The following is a 25,004-nucleotide window of genomic DNA, read 5'->3' as shown; positions in this document are numbered from 1 at the left end:
TGCCGTTTTTTAATAAGCAAGAAAAAAATTCCGACTTTAAACAAATACCCATTTAAATGCTTAGGATGTTTGCGTTGTAAGAATGTACAGGGAGACTTTAGATTTAAAAACGGTGTGTCGTTAGGCAATGTTTTCTCAGTCAAATCATAAAATTTCCTATTGATTCAATAGAATGCGTGAGCTCACTAGGGAATACCAATATGGCGGCGCGGTGGCTTCACTGTTTATGACGTCATGAGCTATCCAGTCATTCTATAGACCTTATGCGCCAGAGAAACAAGGGCGCCGCCATCTTTGGAAAATTGTCTTTTAACTTCCGTTTTGCGGTCGCTCTGTATATTTATATGGCATTTCTGTCCAGGAGTAATTAGCTTTTTAAGTGGATTTACTTAATGTAAAGTTAACGAAAGTTATCATGAGGACTGTAATGTTTAAAGCAGATGACTAAACAAATGTAAATCGACCGGGAAGATTTTAAAACGAGCCGTTCATTAATAAACACGCAAAACGCTGTGAAAATACAGACCGGAAGTCAAAAGACAATGAGCGCAGCGCTGAAAAGGGGCGGAGCTACATAAGGTCTATACAGAGCCATAGAGAGAAATTCTCTATGAAATTTCTAATAAATTTCTCTCTATGGCTCTGATTCTATATAGATCAGTGGTATGAATACGTATGCAACGTGATCATTTCATTTTTTCATTTTTAATACATTTGCAAAGTTGTCACAAAACTGTCTTTATGGTGTATGGAGTGTAGACTGATGTGAAAAAAATAAATAATTTAAAGTACTAAAAGTAAAGTAAAATGAAGGGGTACGAATACTTTCGCAAGGCACTGTATTGCAAAGTAAATGCAATATATAATACTTAATATATTTTAAAAGGCCTGCTTTGTGCTTTCAACTGCTTCAAATATTATTAACAGGGTACATTATTACTGAGATTATAGTTGTTAAATGCTTTGAAATGTTTCCTGCAGTTACGTGCATACAGAACTGGGAAGATACCATTCAAAGTGGAGATGTAGATCATGGAAACAAGATATGTACTCCTATGGAATGGGTTTCATTTCCCCCACGTGGGTGGTCCTTGTATATTTCCTTATTTTCATATTATCTTATCTTTTCAAAATTTGTCAATTCATGACCGCATTTTAAGCATGGATTAAACCTACACCTTGTTTGCTCACCAAAAAAAAAACTAAGTACCTTTTCATCACTTAGACCTTACATACTTTAATCAGGAAAAAAGGCAACTGTACATGATTATAGGAAGACTGTTTATTTAACAATAAGCACTTATGGCATTCTCTGATTATCTTTTGTCAAAATCACTGGTGTTATCCAAATCAAAACCACAACAAGAAGAAATACTTTCAACACATGTAGTGCATTTTGTAGAGTTATTAGGAGGATAAAACCTCTAAAGTGACAAAGTCATAGAATGTTGAGGAAAGCAACAGTACACAAAAAATAAAGTGTGAATACATATAAATAGGTGACAGGCCTTCTTATGCAATCTTACAGTAACACAGCATTTAATAATTAAGGCTAATCGCTAAATAATGTGTTATACATTTGTAATTCTTGCATTCTCAAATTTGACAGCAAAATGTCATCAGAAAAAACTTGTAATGTACAGCTTTCATCGTTCCAGAGGAACTACACAGATTTTAGCAGCACTGCTCAGTCAGAACCAGTTAGATTCCAGTCTTTGATTCATTGTTGTTCGTGGACTCCTTCCGTTGAGCCAGAAAGGGGTACATGCACTTATCAGCACCAATAAATCTGTACATGCACACAATGGCATCAAACGGCAAAATGCTGCAAGATATGAGAGATTATAGACCATTATACGTACACAGATTAAATAAAACAAGAATAGTATGACATATTACACTAACTTACGTTTTCATGAAGGTGACCATGTACATGATTCGTGGTGTGCAGATCATTGCTTGGTCTGTTAGAATGGCTCTCATGGCCTGTTTTACACAGTACTCTGGCTTTAGCGGTGGGAAAAGTGGAGCCATTTCTTTCCTGTTTAAAAAGATTGTAAGGGAACAATTATAGTTAGAACATGTCTCATCATCAGAAGTAAGTGAAAGATATTTAGTAAAACACAAACCTAATTTTGCAGCCTTTGAACATGCCAGTGTCAACTAGAAAAGGACAGACAAGCGTCATCTTTATTCCATCCTTATCAGCTGCTTTCAGTTCATGGCTCAAAGACTCATGGAAGCCTATGGCTCCAAACTTGCTTGCACAATAGTCCTACAACAAAGACGAGAAATGAGTGGGTTACTGAACTTCAAAAGCATCTTTGCAACAGTACATTACACTACATATAAGATTATTTTTTTCTAAGTGAGACTTTTTTTTTTACCTCCACACCAGCAGTAGTGAACAAGCCCAATGAACTAGCAACAGTAACAATATGTCCGTGATTCCGCTCCAGCATCTTGGGAAGAAAAGCTTTCGTAGTCTGTGAATATAAACATACACAGAATCAAAAGATGAACACAAATTGTCAAGTGTGAATAAAGACTGCAAAACTTTGACATTAATGGTAATGATCAAAGACTCATGCTGACCCAGAAGTGAGAATGGCAGTTGACCATCATAGTCCTTTCGATAAGCTCGTCTGGACACTCAAGAAGATGACGTCCTGAGACAACTCCAGCATTATTGATTAACAGGTCGATGTTGCCCACCTCTTTGCGCACCTTTTCTGCAGTCGAATACACACTCTCGCGTTTACTAACGTCACAAAGATATGTGTAAACTTTCAGCTGGAACAGAGGCAACTCTTGAACACTATCCAAAGACCCTGTAAAAAAAAAAAAAAGATTTGATAACATAACAGTTTTGCAAACATTTAACCCCACCAGTAACAATTAACATTTCAACATTTAAAAGGGTTGTTGATGTATTCACCATAAGTGTTAACTCAAAATAAAACCACAAAATACATTTTACAAAATTACTCTTAATATTGGGTATTACTAACCAACTGATCAAAACGCTGTAAATTCCCATCAGCTACTAGTAATAAAACGTACACTTTAATAAAGTCTAAAACTTTTTAGAAAAGTAATTTGGTTTGTTTTATTTAGTTATACTTTTCCTGGGAAAATCTGGGATTAAAGTTGTTAAGAACTTAACTTCTAAAGCACTTATTTAGCTTTCTTAATCGTTTTCAACATTTCCAAATGCATTATTAAAATCAAAAGTTGTATCGGTTAATAATGAATGAACTTGAGCTAACACGAACAGTATATATTTTTATTAACTAACGTCAAGTCGTCAACTAAGACTAATAGTAACAAATGTATTGCATTAAGTAATGTTAACGAATATGAATAAATTGTACCGAATCTTGTGAAAGACTAAAAAAAAATGGGGAAGAAAGGGTCGTTTACCACTAAACTCACCAGCGGAGGGGTTCATTTCTCGGTAAATTTCACGCACTATCTCTGCGGTCTCTTCGTTAGCCTGTCGGTTAATGTCCCACAATACAAGGATCGCTCGTCTCCGGGCAAACTCCAATGCAAAGAACCGCCCGAGACCGCTTCCAGCACCGGTAATAACACACACCTGGCCCTCCACACTCTTCTCCCGTGGACGAATAAACCATTTACCACCGGCCAGCACAAACGACCAGATTATTTTAAAAGTGACCACGAAAAATTCAGTGACGATATTCATGATGTGCGCGTGCCGCTGAGCTTCCATCCGCTGAACTAAACTGACAAATTACAGCGACATTCAGATCAAACAGCAGAGACAGAAATCAAACTGCAGATGTGCTCAAAGAAAAACCCCGTCGAGCAGTAAACAAAATCCGGACCCCTCAGCTTCCACGACGGGATGAAATCTGCCCATACCAGTATGGTTTCGTGGCTCTTTAAATATGATCGAACTCTCTTGACTTCATAACTTTCCACGCGTGTCCGCCTGCTATGCAAAGTAGTCATAACTTTTGCGTCATATCTATATGCATTGTTACCAGCCTATCTACTTCTCAACATAATGTATTTTAAGAATAAAATATCAATTTAACCAGAACGTCTCTTCAACGTAAAATAAACACGGTATTATTTTTTTTAAATGCAGGCAGTATATCTAGAGACCTAATACTTGACCGGAAGTTTGAAGGACCTATCTTATAAGACCTCACCGCGCATGCGTAGAAGCCTCTTTTACTGTGGGGATAATGGCGGGTGAAGCGTAAGTTGGAAACTGTGCTATTTGAATCTTCTTCCATCGGTTTAAATATAGCTCATACGATATTGTTCCGAGTATAAATGAGCAATATGTGTATGTTTAATTGCTATGAAGGGGAAATTGGGAGTATCGGGGAATGATGAATCAATAAAATTTCATATGAATGTCGTGTAGTCTGCCGGGTGGAATCGGTTGAACAACGTGTGAAAAAGCACTTAATATACGAACATTAAAACGTGCCCGAATAAGTATTTCTTTACCAAAATATCCAAATGTGCTCTGGAGTTATAGGATATTCTTCTTTGACCTACTATTTACTTATTGTCATTAGCTGCTAACTTGAAGCAAAGGCATGATGCTACATTGCTAGTATTTTTATCAATGCAAGTTTTAGTCTAAGGTTGTGCTGTCATATGTATGTGTGTGTGTATATATAATATTATATATATATATATATATATACACACACACACACAAAAACACACTTTGTTTTTTTTTAACGTAAAGTAGCTGTCATTATGATAGCCTGGTCTGCAGGCCTAATGTGGTTACCAGAGAAATGACAAATGTGCTACCATTTCTCATCAGAAAGAAGAAGGTTCCCTCAGTCCCCGAAAGCCTCTTAAAGAGGCGACAGCGATTTGCTGCCATCAGGGCCGTGCGTCTGAAGAAGGCGATGGCTGACAAGAAGGTTGGTGGTTTAGACTTTACCTGCTAGCTTTGTTGTTTATAAACAGTGGTCAAGATAATCTGATGATAAAGCATCAATATAGAGCCTAAATTGAGAATGCATGTCTTCTCTCACCTATTAGGCCCACAAAGTCACCAGGAAGCTCATCTTCAAGAGAGCTGAAGCTTACCACAAGGAATACAGGGAGATGTACAGGCGTGAAATCCGCATGAGTAGGATGGCTCGCAAGGCAGGCAACTACTATGTCCCAGCTGAGCCCAAACTGGCTTTTGTGGTCAGGATCAGAGGGTAAATGTTCCACTTTCAAATGATCTGCCATGCTGTAGGCAGACGTCACAGATTGTGGTTAATGATGTTGCTCTTTTTTCCCCGTCTTATCGACCATGGTGATTCCTCTTGAAAATAAGCCAAATCTTCTGAAACCACCACTACATAGCATTACTTTCAGTGAAACTTTTTTTAAAAGTTGTTGATGGGATACCTTGTCTATCCTCAGTATCAATGGTGTCAGCCCCAAAGTCCGCAAGGTGCTTCAGCTGCTCCGTCTCCGCCAGATCTTCAACGGTGTCTTTGTCAAACTGAACAAGGCCTCCATCAACATGCTCCGAATTGCAGAGCCCTACATTGCCTGGGGGTACGTAAAGCTGTGTTTTGGGTTTAACGTAAAAAATTGTGATTGTACATGGTGTATTTATAGCTGTCTTATGGTTCAAGGTACACTACTATTTGAAAGCTTTTTTTGAACAATTTTGATGAAAGAAAAAACAATTTGTTTTTGTCTTCTAAAAACAATCTTACTGACCCCAAAATTTTGAACATTAGTGTATACTTTGCTCAAAAATGAAAATTTCTCATGTTCCAAACTACTTATTATTTTTAAAATCCATAAACAGAAAAGGAGAGTAGTTGTAGAATGTACTGGCTTCCCTTTTATATAATTAAAGTGAATGGGGACTCTGGCTTCCAGAGTCTAAATATTAGAGAGCTTTGATTTGCCATTACATCATTACATGACCAGTTGGCTTTGACATCAGATCTAACATTGACCCATTAAATGTGTCAATTTGAATGCATTTTCTGTTTCTTGCTCAAAGCTATTGTGTTGGCCTCAGATGATTTTAAATACAGTGCATAATATGAAAATCAATCATATGGGCTACTTTTTTGGTGGTGCTTTGTCCTGTCATTCCCCATTTACTTTCATTATATGGAAAAGAGTGGCTGTTATCTCAATACTTTTCGTTTTGTGTCCAGTGGAAGACCCAACAGTTCACCCAAAGATAGTGTCATCAGTTACTCCCCTTCATGTCCTTCCAAACCCCATAAGACATTTGTTTATCTTTGGAACATAAATGAATAAATTTTTTAATGTTTATATGTGAATTAAAGCCCTGTTTAATCAGTCTTCTGCAGAGATGATCGTTTTATGATGAACAGATTTGTCATGTCTCTTCAGAAGTACTTTAGTTTTATTTTGCGATCTCTTTATAAACATTTGAACTGTCAAGTGTTCTGTGTGAATAGACTAAAATAACTTGTGTTTTGAAGATGAACAAAAGTCTCATAGGTTTGGAATGACATGTAATTCACCTTTTTAACTTTTGGTTGAACTATCCTTATAAGGTTCTGGCAAATCTTATGTCAAATGTAATGTGTGCCACGGTACAATGGCTGAATTTGGAACCACGTATCACTTACCATTTTTGTCATAGAAAGATATTGTGAAATTAGTAAGAGTGGTTCTGAATTCAGCAACTGTCTCCTAATTGTATTAAAATGAACTTTACCTGCTTGCTGAAGTCCCATATTGCTTTTTCAGCTACCCCAACCTTAAATCTGTGCGTGAGCTCATCTACAAGCGTGGATTCGGCAAGATCAAAAAGCAGCGCATTGGACTAACAGACAACTCCCTCATCGAGAAGACCCTTGGTAAGACCAGGCAGTGGACACCCTGATTGAACACTAGGTATTGCAGTAGTGGTGTTTTAGGATTCAGTAACATGATTATTTTGCATACATCCAGGTCAGTGTGGAATCATCTGCATTGAGGATCTCATTCATGAGATCTACACTGTTGGAAAGAACTTCAAGGCTGCAAACAATTTCCTCTGGCCATTCAAACTGTCCTCTCCTCGTGGTGGCATGAACAAGAAGACCACCCACTTTGTTGAGGGAGGTGATGCAGGAAATAGGGAGGACCAGATCAACAGACTCATCAGGAGAATGAACTAAGAAACATTAGGTGAGCACCTGACTGAAACAGATGCCCATTTCTTTTTAAGTTTGACAATTATTTATTTGCATTTAACTTGTCCTTGCATATCATACCAACAATGTGTGTGATTCAGGTTATTAGATTGAAGAAAAGTGTTACCAGAGTGATGTTTGTGTTGTGGAATAGCTGTTACATTCGCTATAATGCGTCAAGCAACCTCATAATAGTGTTGGTAATACTTTGTTCATTGTTAATTTGTGTATTATGTGGGCTGTTTATTGTATTTATTAATCTCAGAAACGTCCTTTAGGCATTATTTGCTTGATACTGATGCTATTTGTTATTGTACTGGTTAACCTCATAGTAGGGTAGAGGTTAGAATATATCCTCTAAAAGGCCTGTTGGGAGTGAGACCCAATTAAAGGAAATGTCAGGGGGGACCAACTGCCTTTCAAGTCAAATTTCTAATCTAAAACTTTTGTATTTGTCTCTACAGGTTTTTGGAACATTTCTGCTGTTGGTCTGTGTGAAAATAAAATCATTTACACAAACACTGATTTAGAGATTTATTTCTTGGCATCCCTTTATTGTGACACTTTAGTCTGCTCATGATATACTGTAAAAGTATCTCTGAGTTCTCAATTGCATCAAAAAGATGCTACAGCTGTGTCCTTGCATCACATCTAATGAAGCTTCTCGCTATTAAACCACTTAAAGATGAGGTTGAAGGTCTACTGATGTTTTAACTTTAAAGAACACGCTCGTAGTGTCCTGTACAAACATTTATTTGTTTAATGGTTCTAGGTATCTGGAACAATGCAGTCACTATTTCAAAGAAAAGATGTACAACTATAAACATCACATTGATATACAAACTAGGATCCAAACTTAATGAGGAAAAAAAAAAAAGTTCGATATATGCAGAAATGAAAGTCTGTTTTGGAATGTACATACAATAGTCAAGTTGTATTAAAGATAAATCTGCTCAAATCTTGTGCAAGTTGATGATCATGCAGCTCACTGTTCCTTTTTGATTTGACATCAGCAAAATTTTTCACATACAGAAATATTAGGGCTTTCAAGATTACATAAAAAAAACCTGAGAACTTAATTGTATTTGCATATTTTACTCTATAAAAAGTAGGACTTTCTGTACAGACTTGTCTGAACCAAACCATAGATCTTAACGCCTTCTCATAAATGACTTTTTATGAAAAGGCACCGATTTGAATACTTCAAGCAGGATTTGTTCCTGCCTAGTTTGTTTTAAAAATCACTTGAGTATGATTAACATAACACAACTTGCGGACCTGTGTTTCTACACTACATGGATGTAGCAGATAATTTCTTGAATGTACAGTTAATATACAAATCATACACTCATTCAAGGTTCTACTTTAAACTGTTGACATCCATTGACCTCTTTGTTACCTGTGCAACTGTATTGCACGTCAGGGAGAGGAATGTTAAAATAACAATCTTTAAATGTACAATATTCCCATCCAGTCAAACTGGCATCATACAGAAATAAAGTGCCATTTCCTTCATCCAGCAGAGGGCATAGTTGATTTACTATATCATAGGTTTCCCTCAACTGATTCTGAATTGAAGGCAACTTAACCATCTTTCCATACAGTTTCACTGATGTGGAGAGTTGCCCACAGCAGTAAACATCCTAAACTATTTATTCAAATAATTAATGTATTTCTAGGTTGGCTATGGCTCAACTATAAAGTGATGCAAATGGAAACACTTGAACTTGCGTTTCACTGAAACAGACATGCTCATGTAGATATCAGAATATTTAGTACTGACATGTTTTATTTTTGTTTAGAGTAGGTTTTCCTCTTGTATTACTTGCTCAAAGGGACAGTTAGAAAAAAAAAAAAGGAATTTGATTTGATCCACATTTGCAGTGAGAACTGAAAACTTTGTGTTGCTTCACATATGACCACTGAGGAATAATATCACTCAGCAAGAAAACATCAAATGAAGGCATATTTTGGTCAAAAATAGTATTTCAAGTCAAATGCTGACTGCCAATTTACACTGGTAGCACTTTGATCAGAACTATTAAACAAACCCAGCACAAATGTTACAGTGGTTAGTCTTTAAAAAAAATGTGTATTTGCTTACAACATCTGCTCAGGGCTGTTAATCTACAAAGAAGAATTTGTGGTCTTATCACAGTTGCCTGAATCAGTCGATGATCCAAAAGAGATATGATTCAACTAACTAATCCTTCACATGGAGGGTCAAACTGTTTCAAAATAATAATGCTAGAATAATAAGAGTATGCTTTGTTCTTTAATGTCCTCCCTCTGAAAGAATATCACTAAGCTCCTGAAGTTGAGAGCAGACCTTGTCTCTCAGGATCTTTTAAGTCAATCTCTGCGGCTATGCAGTTCAATAGTGTCGAAGAAAGACAAAAGTCCCCTTCACTACATCAGTTACTCTTTCTGTCCACATGCTTAGATGCATTCATTCTGTGACCATGTTGCACAGATAACATGTTAATGCATCTCGGCACATCACATGCTAGTTTCACAGGGTGGTGAGCGACCTCCTTCCCCTGAAGACTTCAGAATATCAGGGGAAAGGAGGTGGTTGTCCACCTTCTGTCCACTTTGAATGCCGTCTTCCGCTCCAACGGCACCTACCGTTGCAGAAGCACAGTTTTGTGCACTTTTAGGGGACGTGGGAGTAACAGCGGCTTTATCGACGTGGTTTCTCCCTCTTTGGCTTTCAGAAGACGACAGGCTGAACCCTGGAGAGCTTGTGGCTCCATCCCCTTCGAAGCCTTTCCCTGGGGACCTGGGACTCTGCCGAGGAGAACCCACCAGCAGTAATGGGTCAGATACCGGTAGCTTTGGTGTCAGTGTGGCCGCGTCATCCGTCACGACTAAGTGCAAGTTGGAAGCCCCTTCGTCTGCAGATTCGGTGAAGTTCACTTTGAGTCCCTTGACTTTGACTTGGTTTCCTTGTGGTGGGCTCTTCACGTTTTCACCGCTCGGATCGAAGCTTTGGTTCTCCTCGCCCTGTGACATGGTGCAGCTGTCTGATTTGCACTGGACAAACTCATAGAGGCCTTCTTTAATGATTGTAGTCGGCTTTGCTCTCTCAGATGCTCGTTTCTCCAGGGAGGTGATCTGGCTGAGGTCGAGTGGCGGAGGAGCGCGGGGATGTCTGGGCAGTAGCGCGCTTCTTTCGACCTCACTGATGTCTGTGGCACAGCTGGCGAAACTGTCCACGCTGGACACGCTTCGGATCTCAGTGATGGGTCTCTCTTTGATCCGTGGTTCACATTGCACTACCCTCAACTCCATCTCTTCTTCTTTACCAACAGTGCTCGCTTTGGAAGCCGAAGGTCCACTGCTGCTCATGGATGAGGCGGCCGTCATCTGGTTGTACATTTGCTCAAGGGATTTTGCATTTAGCCTCTGAGGGCTTGAATTAGGTTTGAATAACCGAACTGGAGAAGACAACTGTCCTACTTCTTGATATTTTGCGTCACAGCCTTTGGAACCCAAGTCTGGGCTCTTCTGATAGTTCCAGCGACTGGGTGAAAGATGATTGTCTGCGCCCTTCTCCTCATTCTTTTCGATCACAACGTCCAGAAGTTCCATATTGCGAGTGAAGGCATCTTTCAGGTTCATCGACACGATGCTCCCGTTCCTCTTGGCCCTCTCAAGTGCTTCTCTTCGTTTGATTGCCTTCTCTTGTCGCTTCTGTTCTTTGTAGAACTCAGAGAAGTTGTTCACAATAATAGGAATGGGCAGAGCAATTACTAACACACCAGCGATACAACAGAGGCCACCCACTATTTTACCCAGGAGGGTTTGGGGATAGATATCCCCATAACCCACAGTTGTCATGGTAATTGTTGCCCACCAGAATGAAGCGGGAATACTTGTGAATTTCGTAGCATCTTCGTCTTTTTCAGCAAAGAACACAAGACTGGAGAAGATCATGATGCCCATGGCTAAAAACAATATCAACAGCCCGAGTTCATTATAACTTCTTCTCAGAGTGAACCCAAGAGACTGAAGACCAGTCGAGTGTCTCGCGAGTTTCAGAATTCTCAGGATTCTCATGATCCGGAAGATCTGAACTACCCTGCGCACATTCTGGAACTGGAGGACACTCTTGTTGGATTCTGTGAGAAATATTGTGACATAATAAGGGAGGATAGCCAACAGATCAATGACATTCAGAGGCCCTTTGAAGAACTTCCACTTGTTTGGAGAAGATAAAAAGCGGAGAATGTACTCCATAGTGAACCAGGCGATGCAAATGGCTTCAACATGGGCCAGGTTTGGGTTGTCGTTGGACCCTCCAAATTCATCAATCACTTGTAATTCAGGCAGGGTGTTCAGTGACAGTGCAATGGTTGAGAGTATGATGAACAGAATTGATATTATGGCCAGAACCTGCAAAAAAGAATAAAAAAGAAAAGAAAAAAAGCGGTTTAGTGATGTGACATTAAAAGTATAAAGTATATATATATATATATATACACACACACACACACAAGATATCAATATATGTATACAACAAGATATTAAATTAACACATACATTGAACACTGCATTTACAGAAGTCTTTTCACTTTTAATAAATGTTTTCTCAACATTGCATCATTGCATATCTAATCAGCGAACTGACGAACACATTAATTATTATTTGAATCATCACTCCGTCATTTAACCATGTATTACTGTCTCTGGAAGGCATTTGTCTTTCAAACAAATGTGAAAATTTACGTCATTTCATATTTACATTTTTAAGTCAATAATAAATGGTACTAAAGTTTTTTTAAACTTCACAGTTTTTCAGATGTCGGGTAATGGTCACATGACAGGTAAACAAATATTTTTTAATCTTTTTTAGCAAGTGTAAAATTACTTAAAAGTAATCAAAATACATTAACAAGAAAACATGCCCTAAAATGAGTACTCTAGATAACATTTCTAACTATAATTTTTGTCATTTTGTAATTTGGAATGAGCAACTGACTACAATTTGTAAGTAATCTACCCAGCACTATATATCAATATTATATATATATATATATATATATATATATATATATATATATATATATATATATATATTGATATATATATATATTGATATATAGTTTCCAAGAGTGTCCAAATAAATGGGACCACTTTATGCTCACAAAGAATATATAAAACACAGCATATCAAAATGTACAATTCTTAAACTTACATTTGAAGTGTTGCAGATATTCAAAACATTAAGCTAAGAATGAGTGACATTTCTTGGAATTAATGCAAATGCTAATGGGACTGAGTGGGAACAGAAATGAAAGTGAAAAAGAGACTGTGCCCTCATCCTTATTAGGATAATGTGATCTGCATCGCCTGTTCTCTCATTCTCCTACTGCGCATCAATTCACAAATGGCTTTGCCAAGACTTATTCATCAGCTACTTTGTTAGAATATGGAGGTTGTCCCGTGAGGTTATCTAAATCATCTTGCAAGGTAATCAAATAACCCTGATCAGACTAAGAAACTTGTCAGGCTATTATATTGTGTTTCATTAGATCAATTTCCCTGTTTGCTGCATTACAGGTGGAGAAAACATCACATTCTTTAAAAAAAACATATGTATGACAATGTAAGTCTGTGAACATTTTTTGCAGGTTTTCGTAATATTTGAGTTGCATGCTCACTTTTAGTCTAGAACTACAACAACATAAAGTTCACAGCGCACTCAACGCCTCTGCACCTCATGATTTCTCTCAACAAGTGGAGAGGTGTCAGTCAATAAACAAGAAAACAAAGTAACTTGTTTGAAAAAGTAACTTTGTTGTAAATTTAAAAGTAATGCGTTACTTTAGTTACTTTGAAAAGTAATCTGATTACGTAACTCGCATTACTTGTAATCCGTTACCCCAACCCGATCTCATTAAATGTGTATAGCACGCATTGTGTTTATCGTGCAATTTATACGCGAAAATTAGTTTTTACGTGCATATGATACGTACTGTAAACTCCTTAGGTAGGTTTAGGGTACGTGCGTATTATATGTTTGGGTAGGATTAGTTGTGTGGGGTATGTGGATAATACACGCAATAAAGTGCGTATCATAACCCAACATTGTACCTAACTGAAAAATAGTCATTGATCATGAGATGTTTGTTAATTGAGCCAATTGAAAGTTTTTCCAAAAGGGCATTTACTAGACCATGAAGAGCTGTTTTTATTTTACAGATGTCTTTACCATCCTCTTTACACTGTCTTCAGATATTCATTTTTCTATAGCTATCCCCACTGTTGTAAAAGAAAACAAAAGCAAGGCTTAAAATTGCTGCATGAATTATTGGCCTCTTCAAACGCCTTCAATGATACGAAATTGATTTTTTTATTATTATGGCATCAGTCTCAAGTTACTTACTTTCACTTACTATTTTAAGTTTTTATGGGAAACTTTTAGATTATTGCACTGACATTATGTCCTTATAAATTACAATCTCATCCACAAAGATATAACAAACTATGATGTACTACAAAAGACACTGAGTACTCCTTCACTGGAACTGCATTAAGAGGGGATTAATAATGATCCAGGGTGGAGAATAAAACAGCTGACCTTGACAGTGTCCTGTCATTGTGGATGGCGCAAATACCGTTATGAAAGAGATGTCATAACACACTTTTACATATTCGGCACATTTGATCAACTTCTTCACGATATTACACCAGAATTGTTTGACAAATATGAAGTCATATTAAGTCATTCAACTTGTTCAAATCTCTTAAAAGTATATGATCCACAGAGGAATGGATGATTTAGCTAATTTCACACGATCAGCACTATGACGCAATTTGCCAGCCCACTATCCTTTACTAGAGTGCTTAATATTACAATGTTTAAGGAAGACTAAAGAGATTACAGGTTGATTCTTCCCTTGTGGGGGGAGGGGTGGGGGAAAGACTGAGTAACTGCTCCTAACCTTTCCATATCCTTACTATAGATAGAAACTCAATCCTATTACAATTATCCTGAAATGTCCTCTCACACAGACGACAATGTGAACACCTTTTGCAAGGTTCATACAGTTCTCAAACAAGAGTGAAAATTTGTTACAATGTTCCGATTACAACAATACCATTACGTTACAATGAATGCTCTTTAAGTATGAGTTTTTAGACAAGGTTAATTCAAAAGTCTTGTTGATGGCTTGAATAATGCAGTCTGAAACTATTTCTACACTTGCTACACCAATGTCATTTGTAAAACCGAGAGCTTTGTTGTCACTGATTACCCAAGTATTGATTGTTGCTAGAGCATGTTAAACAACTGGTGAGGCAGGCTAAACTAATGTCGGGGTCAAATTTTATTTGTACCCGCACAAATAAAAGCATATGCTTGCTGATAGAGGTGTTTGACATTGTGTAATGAAGTAGAAGTATAAGGAAAGGATTCTGAATAACCTCCAGGGAGGCTGTAATTGCCGTGGCTTGACACAGGGATTGTCCCCGCCAGGTAGGGTTGAGTAGCGTCTGGCTGTGACCAAGAGACATAAAGTCCAGTCAGAGGTTGGAGCACCCACGAAGATGAGAGTAAAAAAAGAGCTGATTTTAATCCCTAGGGAGAGGGTCACTGAGGTAACTCTACAGGACACGTTATATTCCACCCAACTGAGATCCAATTCAGTTCTTAGTTCTTCTTTTTTTACGTTCCAAACTCATTCTGAAAATAAAAAACAAACAATACTTCTAAATGCCACAGAATCAAATAACGCACTTCGTCCCTAAGGAACAAACGTAAACAAAAGTTTTGTGACATCAGCAAGGTAGTGCCCTTTCTCTAAGACCGAGTTAAATTAGGGTTAGGTGACTTGAAGGATCTCTTGGTGCTTCCTGTGCTTCCCTATACGCATAAGCCCTGGCCTAATGCCAGACATCTCCCTGTGTTGAGATCATTGCCCATGTAATCACGTTTATACAGATCCACCGATGAGGACAGTTAACTAATCCTCCTGCCTTTCTCCTTCAGTACTTATCGCTCCTGTCTCTCTTGTGTTGAGAACAAATACATGTGTCAGCAGAGGCATTACACTGAGGCCCGTATGACGTACCTTGATATAAATGTGTTTTTTTTTTCCAGAACCTCAAACTGATTAATGAGCTGACCACGCAACACATTGGGCTGGGAATTCATGCCCTTCAAACTTAAAGTCACCATAAAGTCAGAACATTGCTTGGATTTTAGTGTCGTTACACTATTCTGACACAGCTGATGACAGCAGGGGGATTGTAATGTTTTCAGAGAATTTAAAAGTAGCTCTTTTTAATGGTTGCATGTATACATTGTAAAAATGTAAGTAATTTTAATAGAAAAAGAATGGAAACATATATATATGTATATATATATAAATATACAATTAATATAGGTTAATTTGAATATGTATTTGGTTAATTGTAAGTTACTTTAATATTTATGGGGGACTAAAATTATAACTTAAAAGACAATAATGTTTTACTGTAAAAATTGCCCTTTTTTGTTAATTACAGCCTAAGGTAATTCCTACATATGAAATATATATATAGCCTATATTTACAGATAAATGACATTGTATTGTCTTTTAAATTACAATTTTAGTCCCCCATAAATATTGAAGTAAATTACAATTAACCAAATAAATATTAAAATTAACCTATATTAATTGTATATTTTTTTTACATTCTTTTTCTGTTAAAATTACTTACATTTTTACAATGTATTGCAACAATCAAAAAGAGCCCATGCAGATGTCATACATTTTATAGAATAGTTTACTTTTTGGAACAAACTAAAAACAAAGCATGCTAAAAATTGTTATGCTAATGTTGTTGTTAATAATGTGATGTAAAACCTTTGTGTTTTTAATCTTGCCTTAAGACCCATCTTTTTAGGCAGGCTTTTATGTGAGTACTTTTATACTTGTATCCAGGCTGTAATAATGAGTATTTGTTTAATGTTGATTGTTTTATAGTGTGTGTAAGGTGTCCTTGAGTGTCATGTAAGGTGACTATACATTTTTTTTTTAAATAATAATAATAATAATAATAATAATAATAATAATAATAATAATAATAAAATGGTACAATAGCAGTTGAAACCAACATTATCGCAAACTATACCCCATGCATACTTGCCAAATAAATAAATAGAAATATTGATATACGTTATTATTTCTTCTTACCTGTAGCTATATAATTATTAAGCTACCGCTAAGAAAAAAAAAATCAATCCATTACAATATACAAAATAACAAGAAGAAACCTGCAACAATATTACGATAATATTAATACTAAAGTAATGTTTTGACAATCGCAAACAGATGAAAGACGGCGTTGCATTTGTATGAAAGAATACAGCGTATCTGCGACGAGGGCTATGGACAACGGCTAATATTATGAAACATCTGACCACTAGATGGCGCTATTAAACAGATTCGAGAATTCCAGAAAGGTGTGTAATAAACGAAAATACATAAAATACAAAATTTTTACTGTACATCATATTTAAATTTCCTTTTATGGAGCTGCAGCATCCCACCGTTGAATATGTACCATTTCAAAGACCGCTAAACCAGAACATATCCTACTTAATTTTGTTTTAAAACCACTCTGTTTTCCAAGGTTTTTAAACAATAAATCTTATGTAAACAGAGGGCAAAATGGGTCGAGTGAAATGGACTGGTTTAGGTTTCTACTAGCACTGCTTTGGTCCTTGAAACATCTGGCCCTTATGATGAGCTTGTACAAAAATATCTGGACGATTTTTCTCATTCAAATTCACTGCCCACAGAATTATTGTCTCAGCACTGAACCGAGGATCTGAAAATAATCACAAATAATACATATGAGGAAAATCTCAATCTGGCCAAACATGAGGATTTGCCTTTTAATCTGCCTGGTGAGGTGGATTTACCTGTATTGCAAAAATATTCACATGCGAGTCAAAGTCCAGGAAAACAGAATTTTTTTTCTATTTTTCTACTGAATATTTGGTAAAGCTGATTCATTTTTCAGACCAGCACCACGGACAGCTCCTCGCCGTACAAACCACTTATCCAGCAAGCGCCCTGTGCTTCAGGAATTAGAGTGTTAAATCCATCTTCCTTTATCTGCAAACCTTGCTGGGATGCTCAAATGACTCAGTAATGTGTTCTCTCACAAACAATTACAACAGACCAAGCTTTCAGCTCTTCTTTCAGAAACATCCCTGCACAAACAATATTGACATCTACTGTTTGACAGACCCTTGTTCCTGTTTTCTCTCTGCTGAACTTGTTGAGAAACACCTTTCTAAGTGAGCAATTCACTCTATTCTTTTGTCAAACAAATTGAGGATTGAGGAGTGCATTTTGATACTATCAATTAAACTGTTATGCGGTGTAAAACTCTAAATGAAGCGTCCCATACAGCTCCTCAGAAGACACCTCTCTTCCAGAGAAGAATTGAAGGTTAAATGATTTCTGGAGAACATTGTTATTATTACAGCCATGACAGGAAGAAGAAACTCTGTCTGGAAACCCAAGAATGTCTTGATCGATACTGAGGGGTTATTTATAAAGGAGAGTCATGGGATCTGTTTGATTGTGTTTTTTTATAGGACAGGTTAATTTGGAGCTTAACTCCCACATTTGTCAAGTAGCTTTTGCTGAGTAAGAGACACTATATGATATCCAGTTCCTCTATTATGCGCAGTGTTGTGTCCAACACGCATGAAAGCAGCTGAGCTGAGCTACAAGATGACTACTCTGTTTTTGACAGTGTCTTTGCGTGCGCGGGGGTGGGAGGAAGCAGGGGGTCATGATTATAGTGATTAGTCAATAATATGACCCTGATGATTGCTTGTGGTTTACAGGCTAGCCCTCAGCCTACCACTTACTCGCATGCAAAATCTTCAGCCTCACAAGTGGGGTAGGCAGGCAACCTCTACTTAAACACAGTGTAAAGCCTGCTATTCAGTCTGTCCAACTGACACTGTCTATTTTTAACACAATCTAACATCTCTGCCCTCATACCAGATCCACGAGAATTTGCCCGACATTCGTCCCCCAAAATGGAAATCACAACTGGGTTCAAGGTGAGGTAGAGCTTCAGAGGATAAAACTCTAAGTCTTATCCTTTCAATACTGGCAGTGCTCCTGCCCGTGGCAGGGTTTTAGCTCTTGTGGGTTGGGAAGGTGGAGCTAATAGCATGTATTTTGTTGTCAAAATGTAGGAATAGTCAAGTCAAGTCACATTTATTTATATAGAGCTTTTTACAATACAGATTGTTTCAAAGCAGCTTTACAGAGATAACAGGGAAATAATGCAAAAAAGTTTGTTTCCAGAAGAAAATAGCGTCACAGTCCAGCTTAAGTAAGTTCAGTGATGTTTCATTTTTGTTTTTAAAAAAGTTATTAATTTAGTTAATTCATATACATATATATATATATAGCCGCTCTGAAGTAAACCGTGATGTCATTGTCCAGCTCAGAATATTAAATTAAATGTTAAATTTAATGTCCCCAACTAAGCAAGCCAAGACAATGGAAACAAAGGTGGGAAAAGGCGACAGTGGCAAGGAACCAAATCTCCATCAGGTGACAGAATAGAGAAAAAAACCTTGGGAGAGCCCAGGCTCAGTCGGGGGGCCGGTTCTCCTCTGGCCAATGAACGAACAGTGTATGATTATGATTCAGGCGGCATTATAGATCAGAAGTCAGATTGGTTTGGAACAATCAGAATATTATCCAGTTCCCTCTGGTTGAAGATCAGAGCACAAAGATGGCCTAAGAATGAGCATCATTAATACAACAGAATGGGATCGGCTTTCTACTTTCAGTACTATACCCTAAATGTATGCATATATATATATATATATATATATATATATATGTATATTTTTACCCTGTTTAGTAAATCTGGCCTGTAGTCTTTATATTCCCATTGTCTGTTATTAATGAATATTCTCTATATTGATCCACCACATGTCATGTAATGCATAATTTTAGTAAGGATTCTTTCACAGCTCAAAACTGAGTCTGACCTCCCAGATTCATCCTCCCCTTGTGCACCTCTGACTTTGGCTTTACATGTTGCCAAATACCACAAAGGGAGTTTTGTTTCACCACAGCAGATAAGCGTCTAAAAAGTTTTCTAAGCACTTATCAGTGTGTAATCTGATCTTATCAGTGCTCCACTTTTTGCCTTGTTCATAATTGTATGTGCATTTGAACATCCCTCTGTATGCAGTGTCCTTTAGGATTAAAGGCATTACGAAAAAGCATTAAAAATTTGAATTCATTCAAAATTAATTGCTTTTTTGGAAGTTTAACCTCCAGGTTATGAAATATCCTGAATATGAACAAGGTCAAGGTCATATGTGACAATATGTGACAAGGTCATACATGCTAAAAGAATACTAGACACAATACTAATGGACTCAATGCTTATTGATTGTAGGTCACGCTACATTAATAATTGGCTTTAACCCTCAATGAAGCTTCAATTACAGGGTCAGATCTTATAACTTCCACATCCACTAAGTGGGATTTTATCCATCAGAGTGGAATGAAAGGTGGAACTGTAGCTATTTTGTTTGTTCATTACTCAGATTAAAGATAAATCCCTTTAGGGTTTCCAGGCTTAACTACATAATTGTGTGACATTATGGGGGATGGAAACTCCTCTGAGTCGGCAGAGAGGCTAAAGGACTTGTTCCACAGTTCAACGCCCACGTTGGGCCTATGTACAGTTAGCTCCCTCTGGGTCACAAGTTCAGCACTTCCTTTTTGAAAGCACTGGATTACATAACATGACAATTACTTTCAATGTCTATTCCGATCTGAGGATATGTCAACTTTGAATTTCATAGTTTTAACCTACGTCTGAACTCTCACATGGATTTGATAACTGAACCAGAAAAACGCTTTGCTATTTCTTTCTTGATTTTTTTTTCCCTTGTAAATCTGTGCACAGTGATAAACATATAGACAGTAAATTCTGAAAAAACTCTTTTAAGATTAAATGCACCTTGTCTTGAAAATCAGTTGTAATTGTTTTCAACACTATTTACTCATGTTTGAAATATAATTCAATTAAGTTGAAAGTATAAATTCCACATTAAATTATCATCTGTCACCTTACAGCACATCATTCTCATAAACATAGCTCTGCTCAGTCCATAATAATTGTAAGACGAGATCAATTTACCAACCTCACTGTAGAAATAACATCTTTACTGAAGTGGACAAGGGGTGAAATGTTTTAACATGATTAATGCAATCTCACTGTAGTTAAAAAAGCACTGGATGGAACCCTACTCATCTTCACATTCACTTTGTCTGTTGACCTCCATGGCTCTTGAAGTGATGGCTGAGGGGAATTCACCAGGTATCCTCTTGCACCCAGAGTCCCAGCCAAAACCCAAACCTCTTTATTTAGTATCAGAACCTCCACTGACAAAGAGCTTTTCTTTCTTTTTCCATTTCTCCCTCCTCCCCCCTTTCCCATCCCTGGGCTTTGTGCAGAGAATTTCAGAGCATAGAGTATATCATGTCATGATCAATTACAGTAAATACACATAAATTATTCACACCACCGACATTTCAGAGGAACAGTGATCTCATCAAAACAATCTGCAGTGAACACCTCTTTACAGATTATGATATCTCATTAGATGTCTCTCATTGTCAAGTATGAATCCTGCAGTTATTTGACATTCATGAAAATGCAATAAAATCTAAAAGATTTTGTATTGCATTTGAAATAAATCTGCAATATATATTGCAGTGTGTGTTTGTGTGTTAAAATATCCCTTTCAAAAGAGATGCTCTACATGATGATTCACTTATTATGTGGGCCACATGGAAAGGAACATACATTTTCCTTTGCAAAATTGTAAGGCACTTCATTTTGTATGAATTTCATTTTGTATGAATTCCACTTCATTTCATTTTCATTTCATCACTTCATTAGCAGAAATCTTGTTTAAAGAGTAAATGGAATGGTTTGACGACCAAATGAAGATATCGTAACAGCTGAAATGAACATGAGAGGAAGACAAATTCAACCTCCTGAAGTATTAATTACCTTCATGTATTGTTATACTGTATTTTATGTTTCTTTGCGTTGCTTACTAAAAGCTCAGGATGTTTATGCATGCAACACAAATCAAGGTGATGTGACAGAGCTCTTTAAATTAGCTCGGCCTGACCATACGATGACCTTTTGATAGGACACACACTACGCAAGTCCTCTGAGATAAGAAGAGAATCAAGGGGAAACAAGATGGTTAAACAGGAAGGAAAACCCCAGATACACCAGATACCTCACTCCTCATCCAGCACATCACAAAGTTTTTGATCTAAGAAAATAGCTGGTTTAAATGGATAAAGTTCATCTTCCCAGGCCATTCACAATGTTCGCATTGGCATTCTGAAACAGGGGAAACCATGTGGAAAAGTGCTAATGCTCCTAATAACTTCCGCAGGGTGGAAAAATGCCTTCACTAATTGATTAACTGCTAAACACGTGACCACATTACACACTGTAGCCATAAGCCAGACAGAATGCCAGCAGTCTATTTGTAGGAGCAGACTAGGTAAATCACCAAAGGAGATTAAGTCTCCATTGCCTCCCAGAGAGCAGTGTGCTGACCACTGAACAAGCTACTGTTAGCTTTATCTTTACCACCTAGCAACTGTCCAGTTGCAAATATATTATCTTTTGTATAGTATGATAAAAATAACAATACAATTATTATAACAGCTTATTTGCCATATAGGCTCTGCTGAGAATTCCTGCTGCATTCCAACCCATAAAGCAAAAATATATATTTTCAGATATTAAATATATTTAAAAATAACAGGAATGTCCTGAAAATGACATTGCAACAAAGTAACGTATTATTGGCGATATTCTGGCGATATTCAATATGCTATCAACATGCTTTGGGAAATACCTCCTCAGTAACACACCAGTCCTTGCCTGCTCAAAATCCAGTGTCCAATAACCAAACCACTGAAGCCACAGAAGTGAAGGTCGAGGTCAAGGTTAGGAACCACTTGCCATTAATCTTGTAGCTCACATGCAATTAATTAAGACTGGATCCCTGTAATGTAAAGGGGTTCACTCTGTTTTCCCCAAAACCCAGATCCAAGCATGCAGAAACTCAGAGTTGCATTTATTACCAGACAATAAAGTGGGGTTTATTGAAGGGAACTGCTTTGTAATTTAATATACTGCTATAGATTGTGAGAGCAAGTCTGCCATACCATCTAAATAGGCTTGTTGCAATCCTGAGAGTTGTTTCCCATCTTCCAGTGATCACAGCAGTGATATGATAAACTGAACTAAGCTGAAGGTGATTTCGGTAAATACAAAGCTGCTTTTTGCCTGTCAGAGCAGACATTATAGCCGATTGGTGTAGGCTGAATAGATGCTGACTCACTCAAACGATTGACTGGCTACAAATCATAGTGGCAGTGACTCAACCTTCATCTTCCTCTCTAAGAGCAGAACGTGCAACTCCACCTGCCCAGTCCCGATCCCGCATATAATGCTAAAGTAAATCTGTCAAATACATTGAATCAGAGCGAAATGATGTAGCTTTTCCTTTCTGGTCAGGTAACAGTTGCTGACAAATATGCCCAAGCGAACACATGGATGCAGTTTAAATTGAAAATTAGAGTTTACTGAGCCGGCTACAGTGGGAATATTTATAAGGATTACCATTTGTCCTTTCTCTTCTCACTTTTCAACCCCAATTTTCCCTTTGTTTCTTTCCACTATGTTTTTAGACCTATTGCATCAGCCTTTACTTTCAGTTACACTGAGTTCAGTAGCAGTTCTGAACCAAATGTTTAACATTACATGTTTGGAATAAAGATCTAACATCTAGTTTTGTGTGGCATTAAAAAACATAATCTATAATGAATTTATGATTAATTTAATGAGAATGTTAGTTGTCATGATTGCAATGCTAACGTCTTAACTATTAAGATGAAAACTATTACGATGCAAAATGCCATTTTTCAGGTGAGTTTAATCAGAAGTATTAACCTTTTTCATTTATTTAAAATGCTTTTTTATTCACTCCTTGGAAAGACACTTTTCTTAAGAGCCAAAGATGTAAGAAAAAGAATCCTGTACATTAAAGCATTTCACTAATGGCTCCTCTGACTGCTTTCCCTGTCTGTATTCTGGGAAGTAGATGATCTGTGTATTGGGACTGGGCAGTGAGTGGAGACAAAGCATCTGAACAGCTGTGAAAAAGCCTTTCAATAATCTCAGCAACCTTCTACGGGGACAATCTACTAATGCCTAAGAAAATATAATTAGTCAAAATGTACTTGAAATTATATTTAAAGCCCCATTTTTTTAATTTAACCGACTTATTGTTTTAATGATTCATTCTTAATCAGTCTTATTTAAGATGTGCGCATATTACTCATCCATGCAGCATCTCCCCACATCAGCAACAGCAACAATCTCGGATGGAAAATGCTGCCAAAAAAGTTTCACATACTGACATGCCGTTCCGTAAATCTTCCCTCAAGCAAGCTATATACCACAAAAATATGCCTCTTCTTTTGTGGCGTAAAAGCCTGGGCTAATGTGTCAATCATGACATCCGGGAAATGCATATGGGATGTGTGTATTTATAAATTCATCTTTGGGTTTTATATTTCATCACATCACTGCTAACATCAGTCTCAGAGTTTTGCAGCCTAAACTTTACCCTTGAATTTGCCCCTAGTCATTGTAAGGCAAATTAATAATTCATTTCAAATTTAATATTTGGATTATCATTCTTCAGTGTTTTTTATAAGTGCTAGTTTGTTGATGCTCAAAACGAACATCCTAAGTGGAAATGGAAGAATGTGATCAATTTATGTGGCTATACTCTGATGTTTGGTACTGTGCGTGTGTGGGCCGCGTGCTTGCCCTACCTTGGCCGCCACAGAAGAGCTCGGTTTCTCCAGCAAATCCCAGAGCTTCTGCCTTTTGTCTGGACAGCAGCCCGTTTCCACCTGATCTCCGTCCTTCTCCCTGAGAGTTTCAGCCTCTCTTCTTAGCTCTTCATTCATCTGCTCCTTCTTCTGATGGTACCGTGCCTGGCAGCACGACTCCAGATAGATCTCATCGATGCCCCAGTAGTCAAGCTCCTGGCCAAAAGACAGAGCGCACATCTCTTCCATCATGTGTAGCTTGCCAGTCCGGTAAAAGTTTAAAATGGAGGAAAAGGCACCGGGGTGCCTGTCAAAGAAATACTCATTGTCATTTAGACTGTAGTCATCGCAGATCTCCATTAAGGTTTCATGAGTGTTGCAGTCTCTGAGTTTCCCCAGACGCGTTCGCGGCAGTCGGTCCAGGGTTCTCCATAGCACCTCATGGACCAGCCCACCAACATTGATCCGGACTCTTCTGGATCTGGCTTTCGTCCGGATAATATCGATGGGTTCTGGCGGGAGTGAGCCTTGTGGCCGTGAGACCCTCTGAGCCCCAAAGTTTGCCCTTTCAGCCATGACTGCTGCTACTCAAATTTTATGCTAATTCGGATGTCAATTAGGAGTACTATGATGAATCCACCTCAGACAAGGCCCTCCATGGTTGCACCTGAAAATAAAAGACATTTCAGGAAGACTTATCATGGAACAGAAGAATTACTCCAATTACTGAATATTTTTTTTATATATATAATTCACAGGAATATGAATAGGCAAAGTAAAAGTGGACAATACATAAATGAAATATATTATAAATAATATGATATAAAGACAATAAAGAAAACAAATATATGTATAATCATTGATAGATGAATAATAAATAAGACCATTAAAAATGAATTTGATGGAA

At 37.4% G+C, this 25,004-nt stretch overlaps 3 protein-coding genes across 4 annotated transcripts in view; 1 reads left to right on the top strand and 2 right to left on the bottom strand.

The window, feature by feature from the left end:
• Window positions 1-1,129: 1,129 nt before the first annotated feature.
• On the bottom strand, window positions 1,130-4,119 carry rdh10b (retinol dehydrogenase 10b). The gene is made up of 6 exons (XM_079877516.1): window positions 3,436-4,119; window positions 2,596-2,831; window positions 2,388-2,486; window positions 2,130-2,275; window positions 1,910-2,041; window positions 1,130-1,825 (listed from the first exon to the last, which is right to left on the bottom strand). Exons 1-6 carry the CDS (start codon window positions 3,734-3,736, stop codon window positions 1,702-1,704), a joined length of 1,038 nt encoding a protein of 345 aa, XP_079733642.1. The 5' UTR covers window positions 3,737-4,119; the 3' UTR covers window positions 1,130-1,701.
• Window positions 4,120-4,145: 26 nt separating this feature from the next.
• Window positions 4,146-7,685, top strand: rpl7 (ribosomal protein L7). Its single transcript, XM_079877519.1, has 7 exons — window positions 4,146-4,231; window positions 4,817-4,919; window positions 5,041-5,207; window positions 5,416-5,553; window positions 6,739-6,848; window positions 6,943-7,161; window positions 7,631-7,685. Exons 1-6 carry the CDS (start codon window positions 4,218-4,220, stop codon window positions 7,149-7,151), a joined length of 741 nt encoding a protein of 246 aa, XP_079733645.1. The 5' UTR covers window positions 4,146-4,217; the 3' UTR covers window positions 7,152-7,161; window positions 7,631-7,685.
• A 4-nt stretch (window positions 7,686-7,689) lies between these two features.
• Window positions 7,690-25,004, bottom strand: part of kcnb2a (potassium voltage-gated channel subfamily B member 2a) — a 29,071-nt gene continuing 11,756 nt past the window's right edge. Inside the window, exons 2-3 of one of the 2 annotated variants that reach the window (XM_079877514.1) lie at window positions 24,098-24,764; window positions 7,690-11,564 (exon numbers count right to left, since the gene is read on the bottom strand). In XM_079877514.1, coding sequence (XP_079733640.1) covers window positions 9,666-11,564; window positions 24,098-24,673 — 2,475 coding nt within the window. In that variant the 5' untranslated portion in view covers window positions 24,674-24,764 and the 3' untranslated portion in view covers window positions 7,690-9,665. The remainder of the gene's footprint in view (window positions 11,565-24,097; window positions 24,765-25,004) is intronic. The other variant, XM_079877515.1, reaches the window with a different exon arrangement.

The sequence above is a fragment of the Squalius cephalus genome (genome assembly GCF_949319135.1).
Source record: "Squalius cephalus genome assembly, chromosome: 7".
Classification (NCBI taxonomy): Eukaryota; Metazoa; Chordata; class Actinopteri; order Cypriniformes; family Leuciscidae; genus Squalius; species Squalius cephalus.
This window is presented reverse-complemented; position numbering and strand designations above follow the sequence as displayed.

Bases quoted from the DNA above. Each gene is read 5' to 3' on its own strand.
- rdh10b (XM_079877516.1), bottom strand. From the start codon at position 3,736: ATGGAAGCTCAGCGGCACGCGCACATCATGAATATCGTCACTGAATTT. The intron at 2,487-2,595 runs GTCAGCATGAGT...TTATATTCACAG, and splicing joins ACTGCCATTCTCACTTCTGG to ACTACGAAAGCTTTTCTTCC. The intron at 1,826-1,909 runs GTAAGTTAGTGT...CATATCTTGCAG, and splicing joins ATGGTCACCTTCATGAAAAC to CATTTTGCCGTTTGATGCCA.
- rpl7 (XM_079877519.1), top strand. The intron at 5,208-5,415 runs GTAAATGTTCCA...GTCTATCCTCAG, and splicing joins TTTGTGGTCAGGATCAGAGG to TATCAATGGTGTCAGCCCCA. The intron at 5,554-6,738 runs GTACGTAAAGCT...TTGCTTTTTCAG, and splicing joins GAGCCCTACATTGCCTGGGG to CTACCCCAACCTTAAATCTG.